The 8,359-nt window shown below is 49.7% G+C and overlaps 1 protein-coding gene across 3 annotated transcripts; it reads right to left on the bottom strand.

Annotated features, from left to right (window-relative positions):
- Positions 1 to 702: 702 nt before the first annotated feature.
- LOC119226904 (secretory carrier-associated membrane protein 1-like) lies at positions 703 to 7,851 on the bottom strand. Of its 3 annotated transcripts, none has more exons than XM_037485278.2 (9): positions 7,550 to 7,851; positions 4,876 to 4,953; positions 4,388 to 4,492; positions 3,994 to 4,105; positions 3,618 to 3,746; positions 2,715 to 2,874; positions 2,493 to 2,594; positions 2,235 to 2,352; positions 703 to 2,088 (listed from the first exon to the last, which is right to left on the bottom strand). In XM_037485278.2, exons 1-9 carry the CDS (start codon positions 7,604 to 7,606, stop codon positions 1,939 to 1,941), a joined length of 1,011 nt encoding a protein of 336 aa, XP_037341175.2. In that variant the 5' UTR covers positions 7,607 to 7,851; the 3' UTR covers positions 703 to 1,938. The 3 variants fall into 3 exon arrangements, with proteins under 3 accessions (XP_037341175.2, XP_037341177.2, XP_037341176.2); XM_037485280.2 differs by lacking the exon at positions 7,550 to 7,851 and adding an exon at positions 5,611 to 6,160; XM_037485279.2 differs by lacking the exon at positions 7,550 to 7,851 and adding an exon at positions 5,455 to 5,597.
- Between the last annotated feature and the right edge of the window lie 508 nt (positions 7,852 to 8,359).

Genomic DNA, 8,359 nt, shown 5'->3' with positions numbered 1-8,359 from the left:
AGTTGTGAAGAATATTTTTGCTTTTAGTCTCCGTCAGCATAGCTCCGCCCCCTCGTATCACCTAGGTTCCTAATGGAAACAAGATGGCGACGGCCAAAACGCCAAACTGGAGGCCTCACCAACTGCAGCCCACAAACCTCGGAGGGCGCTGCAGCTCCGTGGAGCCGACCCGGTTCTCGTTGTGGCATCGGACCATTATGACGGACACATTGATCATAACGCTCTCCAGATGTGGAAACGTGCGGCAGACGGGAGAAAGGCCTCCTCCCTCCATGCGGCCCAAACAGAGCTCTGATCACTTCCAGATCTGCAAGCGCCAATCAAATGGCCCAAGCAGCTCCTCCCTTTCTGCACATGAACACATTCATTGACGTATGTGACATGTTCTACTGTCACTAGTTACACTCACGGTCAGTATTCATCATCAGCACTGAGCGCTACTAGTGTGCTCATCTTTTCTCACACCATCATTTCCTGGCTTAATTATTATCTTGATTTAAATAAATAACATTATTTGCCTCCTTTTGGCTTCGTGACGTTCTCCAGAAACAGCAACTAAAGAGGAGAAGTGACCTTTGCTTCGTATCCTTTGAGCAGCTGTGATCTTCATCTCACCTCCTTTGAGGGCCGCTGACCCCCCCTGGCCTTCGTCAGCTGGTGCAGCCCCCGAAAGCGCACTTTGACATGCACAACGCGTTTAACTACGTACAGAAGGAGCCTTTTATTCAGTGTTAATACAATAAATATACAAAACTACAACATGCGACTGAAGGTCGGGCCACGGTTCATCTTTCGAAACCCGCTGATTTAAGAGAAAAGAGTCAGTACAAATATTCAGTTTTTTTAGTGTCATAGTTGGAGATGCCATCGAATCAATGGTCATGAAGCACAGCCCATCACAGTTCCCATAGCAACCCGAAGTCCTCACCACATGTCACACATTGGATATTTCGTTCAAAAAAAAAACTCTGATTACGACTTAAAGGCCCCAAATTGGCTCCATTGACACTCCTCCCGAAAGCTGCCCCGGCTCCACTGGCTTCAGACGGGACACATTCAGAGACATCTCGGCAGGAGGAAATGCAGTCGACATGTTGCTTTCTTTAATGAGCACATAGTGGAAATGAACTAGACCCCCAAAAAAAGAAAGAATCACCTTCAGATTTGATGCTTTTGATTGCTGGAGTTCAGTGAATGATGAATAAACATCAGAGTCATCAGAGCACCACGTCGACATTAGCCACCCATTTATAGATTGATTTACAGCACATGTATTTAAAAACAGGGGGGGGGGGGGGGGGTTCTATACAATCGCATATCATCTTAACCTGGTCATGCACGCGAAGAGCACATCCTGAGAAAAACGGAGAAAAGCTGGAGACGAGTGACATTTTCCCCTTCAGAATAAAAGCTGTACAAACATCTCAGTCCTTCACAACACGAAGAAAAGGACGGCGACGACCTGCGACTTGCTATAAATATACTTCCATATGTAGACAAAGAGTTAAAGTGCAACTTGGCAAAACTCCACAACACAAAAAAAAAAATACTCCAACGCAAACTTTAAAGCGATACTTCAACCAGAAAATCCCCCAAGTCCCCCGCCAAGGACCTCGCCTCCTGCTCCTCGGACAGGGATTCATCCTCTGGGGATCACGAACACATGAGCAGAAACATCTCGCATGTAACAGGGCAACCGGAACCTAAAAACAGGACGTGGTTATCGGGCTGATGACGACTGCGAGGGGGGGGGGGGGGGGGATTCTTAATGGGGCCGATGGAATACACACACACACACACACACACAGCGAGGCTGATGGGGGCCGCCGTCATGATTGAATCTGTTGTCTGAAGGGGGGGGGGGGGGGGGGGGGGCACTCCGTGTGTTCAAACAGGACAGTTGGCTCCAGTGAGTGAGGAGGAGGAGATGAGAGCCAATCAGATCTGCTCCTTGAAGCCTCCCTGCGCGGCCCTGGAGGCGGCGGTTGCGGCGGCCGTCTGGACCGTCTTGTTGGTCATGACGCCCGTGGCGAACTCCTGCTGGGCCTTCACAAAGCTGGCGCCGGTGGTGCGGTACATCGCGTGGACCTGAGGAGGAGGAGGAGCCGCGTTACGGTCCCAGCCAACCAGAGAGCGCCGTACCTGACTGATGTTTACACTGTAATTTCTTCTATTGTTTGTAAAAAGCCGCTATACAAATGTGTGTCGTCATCAACACTCTGTTGTGCGTCTACCTTTTTGAACATGATGAGCGACATGACGGCCTCCGACGTGAAGAGCGCGGCGATGAGGATCATTATGATTCCCACCGGGATGCTGCGATTCAGGCAAGTCAGAGCCGAGATCCACCCGCTGCAGACCAGGAAGTCATTAGAAGGACAATAAGTGGAGGGGGAGGGGCTTAACATGTGACTTCATCCCGCTATAAAATGGTCCCCAACAAATACACAGTAAAAATAAAGCTAAGACCAGAATTTGCCCCGTCTTGTCACCTGGCGCCCCAACTGGAGATGCCGATGCACTGCATCACGTAGACGCCGACCTGACAGATGTACACGAAGAAGAAAGCGAAGAACCTGAATGAGCTGTCGCTCCTGCAGGAGAAAAGAAACACACACACACACACACACACACACACACACACACACTCACACAATCAACACACGGGCAGGTCTTTCACTTGTCGTCCCGAGGGTGCGGACGCGGCGTTTTACCTGAAGGCGCCGTAGAGCGGCCTGTACCAGCAGACGAAGGCGCAGGGCGTGAAGAGCATGAACCACAGGATGGACAGGCCGAAGTCCACGCCGCGAGACGCGTCCACGCAGAACCAGGCCAGGCAGCCGAACATGTTGGCCAGCAGCGTCCCCGTGTGGACTGACGCGGGACACACAGGAAGTGACTTAGAATCAGCGGGATTGTCTGCAGTGACATCACGTCTTAAACCGCACATTTACAAAAAAAATAAAAGCTCTCAAAACTAAATACGTGAGACGACGTAGCGATGCCCCCCCCCCCAAAGAGGGTTCGAGAGGGGTCGGGGGGGGGGGGGGGGCGTATTTGTGGTCAAAGGCATTGCAACAGACTGTGTAAAGCCCAGCGGGATTTTACATCTGTGTGTGGAATATGACACCAGCCCGTTCACATTCCAGAGGGGGGGGGGAGGGGCTTTGCTTTTATAGAAGAGTGTGTGTGTTCTGCTCTAATGCTGCATCTAAAGCAACCTTTAAGCAATCATCTGACCCCCACACACACAAGTGCAGCACGCCCCCGTCATGTGACCGCCGTGCGCCTGGGGAGGACACTCGCTCCCTCGTTAGCTCTCTGTTGGGGGAGGACGAGCGTCGAGGGTTCAGTGGTAAAACTCATTCTATCCCCTCGATGAAGAAATCCACCAGCTGGGATTAGATACATAAAAAATATAGAGATAAGACTAATAATAGTAATAACTAGTGTCAATATTTATTGCATTAAAGACCATGTTTTCATCGGTAACTTCCTCTATGCGTTATATGGGCCTTTTGGTGGATAAAGTACGTATGAATTGATTAATAAGACGGTTATTTATAGTTTATAGTGTAGTCGATCCTACACGGAGATAAGGAGCTGGAGACACTCACACATCCACAGGTAGTACATGATCTTCACCGTCTTCTGGAACTCCACAGGGATGTCCACCGCGATGTCGTGATAGAAACAGGGGCCCACGGGGAACTTCTCAGGGAGGGGGGGCCAGTTGTTGTTCCTGCCTGAAACCCAAAAGATAAAAGTTGACATGAAGAGAGATGTTTACAGTCACAGAAAGAAAGTCTTCAAACTGCCCAGAAGACGACTGGCTTTACACAGAAGGACGTTCTGCTTTCTTCCCAACAGCTAGATGATCGACTCTGGTGTCACAGAATCGCTTCACCAGGGAATCGCTTATAATTCTCCAGACCTCCTCGTCTCCATCATTTAGCATCAGTCGCGCTGTGACTAGCTTGAAGGACGTCTGACCTCCTGAGGCGCTCAGCGACTGCATTTCCCTCTCCCGGCGGTCCAGCTCGGCAGCTTTCCTCTCCAGCTCCTCCTGTCTCCTCAGCAGCTCAGCGGCGGCCCCCGACTGCTCCTGCACACAAACACACGCGTCTATGTGCAGCTACGAAGAAAGGTCCGCTACAAGGGGGGGGGTGGTAGGCCACACTTTGCTTTGGGGACTGCGGTTTTGAAGCCTCGAGTTGGGCCTTCGGGCCGTCGCCATCTTGGTTTTTGAAACCATCCGTCAGTCAGCGTGTAGCCCCGCCCCAAACATACCGTGCTCTGCTTGACTATTATAGAACTCATTTATAATTCCATGAATGCAGATCTCCACGGGGGGGGGGGCAGAAGGGGGGAGGGGCGTCAGTCATACCTGCGTGCGAGACTGCGTGTAGGCCGGCGGCTCCTCTGTGGGCTTCATGATGGCGGGTTGCGTGCTGACGGAGGGCGCCGCGGCCTTGGGCGCCATCCCCGGGGGCTACGGAGGAAACGGACACGCTGCGGTTACTGTGCTGAGTGACACAATAAAGGGGGGGGGGGGGGGGGTTTAAAGCAGAAACATTGCTAATTGGGAAACTGAGAGCTGTAACTGGCAACACTTACACCAAGTTTCTGTATTTACGAAACTTTAGTTACTGGGGATGGAACCAAGAACCACGAATTCCTGGTTTTTGGGGAGGCTTATATACTGAAATTTTAAAAAAATCTGTGTGTGCAAAACAAAAAAGATTTGTGTGGGATCCCTCCTGTATTCGGATGTTCGAGGGGGGTTACAAATTCAAACAGACCTGGATGGGGTCGACGTTGATGGAACCTGTGTGACGTACAAGCCGGCGGAGCAGCGAGCGTCGGGGGACTCACCGATTTGGCGTCCGTGAAGGGATTGTACTCCTCCAAGCCCCGAGGAGCCGCCTGTCGGACTTGTGTCACCGACGGATCCTGAGAAAAAAACAAGAACAACACCTTCAAAATACCGAAGGACAAAAGAGTCGATTGCTCCGACGTCACGGGGACTTTTGGTGATGACAATCGCTCCTCGGATGTTTTGTTACCAGTGGAAACGTCTCCTGTGAGAAGCCTCCATTACTGTGTCAGAAGAAGGCCAACAACCGTCTTTATTCAAAACGCAGCAGGCCTGTAATTCCATCCTGGCAAAGACGGGATGATTCCAATAATTTTCACGGGAAGACGTCTATAAATAACCGAGTGAGTGAGTTTAAGGAGAAGGGGGGGGGGGGTGGCGGGGGCAACGAAATATAAAAGAGAGACTTTGGTTTTTTTTTAGCTCGCACGGCACAAAGGCGGCAAAATCACTCTCAGATTCTCGATTTCGGACGAGCAAACCTTGATCACAAAGGGACGGTTAAACAATGGTTAAACACACACACACACACACACACAGTGGAATAAAGGTTGTCGCTAAGACATCCAGAAAAACACCTGCATTGTTCAGGCTCTCTGGCGGTGACTCACGGCGCTCCGATGTTTACTCACGGGGTGTTCTCCTCTTTAACAGCACATAGCTCCGCATTCAAACTAAAGCTCCTGCAGGCATCCGATGAGCAACATCACGACACGTTGGTTTTCAAAGCTTACCATCAGCGGCTGTCAGTCACGGGCAAGTTTCATTCAAAACGCCGCTCAAGAGTTGCATCCAATCTGCAGTGCAAACCTTATCCTGCTCCGTGCTGTGTCTCTGACTCTTGGGTTTCTGAGAGCATCGCTTCTTCTGCTCCACACACACACACACACACACACACACACACGCTGCAACTTGTCACCAGACCAGGGTAATGAATATTTCAGGGTATCTTAATGTTTAATGTCACCCTATTGCACAGCCAAACAAGCGCATTCACCAAGTTTTCATCTTGAAATCTGCGGTTAAGCCCCCTCCCCCCGTTTGAAATAGGATCCTCATGTTGTAGGTCTGTCTCGTGTCACGTCATAAGGCCCGCTGGTCCGCCGCTTTGCGTCCTGCACCGTGTCGGACGGCGCGCTGGGGCAGCAGGAGGTGAACCCGCCCCTGTGTGGAGCCATCAATCACCTCTGTTTATGTTATTGTTCATGTTTATCATCGGATTTTATCGCACCAGCACGCCGAGGCAGACCGAGTTCTGACCTGCAGCTACATGCGGACCGCTTTCCCCCAAAGTTTAAAGCACTCATTAAAAAGAGCCGAGCAACATTAGGAGGCCGATGCGTCCGGCAGTGTGCGAGATGAGCCGCGGACAGACACACGTGCACACGTGCACACGCGACTGAATACATGATCTCCAGGCCGCGATTACCATCTCATTACAGTGATGCATGACTGCGAGTGATGAAACGTGGCAGCTAAGACGCCAGAGGCGGTCCTAACGCCACATGTCGCCATGACGGCACCATATGACTTCATGAAGTATTGAAGAGAAGGGAGCAAAGCTTCGTTTCTCCTCGGGGCGACCAAAAGAAGCGCGAGCCAATAAATGACAGAAAGATGGCAGAGCAGCAACGGGTCACGGGTCACGTCAGTATGTTAATGAGCCACCGTGAATAATTCACTTTGCCCGCCGCGTCTGGACGGTCAAACGGTGCCGTCGGCGTCTTCCACGTCACACTCGCAGCAAGCAAGACGGTGGACACTTTTTAAGTTCCTGTGAAACATTGAAGCCTCTGAAAGGGGAGAGATGAGTTATTACGGCCATGCACTCGTACACAGGAAGGTATTTACACTAACTCAATCAAAAGAAAATGAATTGGTTGGAACACGCTGCTATTTATTTTTATGTTAAGAATGCCAGATGTGTCACTGGTTTGCTTTTTTATGTTACATATATAAGAAATATTCTAGTCTTTATAAATCTGTTCTGTAAGGATATGATTGAAGAGCATTAACATGATGAGGACACAGGGAGGGAAGCCCCATCACAGGGAGACAGGATGCATGGTGCTCTGAGCACATGATCCATAATCACGCTTCCCCTTTCCTTTGCCATGACAGGACACCATAAGCACATTATCTTATCCATGCAGGATTCATCCCGTATACGTATGTCCACAATGGAAACCTGATCAAATCTATGTAATGTCCAAATCAAATAAAGAGTACAGGAACATTTCAACAGCAGTTTAGTGTATCTAAAAACATTTAGTGGCTATAAAGGGAAGGGTGTGACGTCAGGCGTAACGTTGAAACGTAAAAGGTCCAAGTAGCATTACAGGGTTTCCCGACAGGTGTATCAATAAAGCACCAGACACCCTGCTGTCTCACGAGGACGGCTAGCACAAGCTAAGCTAACACAACTCTCCAGGTACCTGTCCGTGTTACGTCACACCAGCGCGAGCCGATACCGACTGACAGACGGCACCCAAAGCCTCCTGACAAGTCAACGAACGGGGCTTTTCCCGGTTGCCCTCGGTCACTATTGTTGAAGCCGAGTGGCGTTTAGCTTCTATCGCAGCGTCCGAGCTGCCTGGCGGAGGAGCGATGTTGTTAAGGTGAAATAACGATGAAGCTTACGCTAGCGCGGCTACCGCGGCTAGCTGACGTTACCTGGAACGGATGGTCGATCTCCGGGTCCGCGAACGGATTGCTGTCGAAGTCTGACATTCTCTCCAACACCTAAGGGCGGACGTTCCCAAGACAACAACAAAAAATTTTACAGACAAAGTTCGAGCTAGAGACTTCTGCCACCCCTCCTCCTCCTCCGTCTCCGTCTAAAGAGACACAGCCCGACTCGCCGTGAGAGGGTCGACGCGAGAGAGATGACACACACGAACACAACCGGTCGGAGGTGAAGTCAAACGCTGTCGGGGACCAGACAGGCGATCGGGATTGGGATTGGTCGCCAGTGGCAGATCACGTGTGGTGTGAACCGAATGCTAGGCGGAAGTACAGATACGTGACCTGCTTTTTTTTTTTTTTTTTTTACTATTTCTTATATTCATTTTTATGGTCCAGACGTAAATACACCAACGGTACAAGAAATACTACTTTCCGTGTAATTTTATTGCATTTTTATTGTTTTTTTACCTATTTATTTAGATGATTTATGATGTTTAATTGTAGATAAAACGCTAAAAAACAATATGTAAATATAATACATTAAGCTGCAATTGTCATGAGTCATTTTTGGTATATATTCTTTAAGACCAACTTTTACTTTTAATTTCGTACGAACCGGCAAGAACATTTGTTTTTTGGTTGTTTTACGTAGAAAACGTAAGACGTGTACGTAAATTCCCCCTGTATCTTCTGTCATATAAACCGTTGTTGCCCTGGCAACACAAAGACTCAGTATAGACCTATGCATTCTAGACGCCCGTTACAGGCGCTGCGTGGATTAACTAAGCAGTTTGGTTC

The sequence above is a fragment of the Pungitius pungitius genome, chromosome 18 (assembly GCF_949316345.1).
Source record: "Pungitius pungitius chromosome 18, fPunPun2.1, whole genome shotgun sequence".
In the NCBI taxonomy this organism is placed as follows: domain Eukaryota; kingdom Metazoa; phylum Chordata; class Actinopteri; order Perciformes; family Gasterosteidae; genus Pungitius; species Pungitius pungitius.
This window is presented reverse-complemented; position numbering and strand designations above follow the sequence as displayed.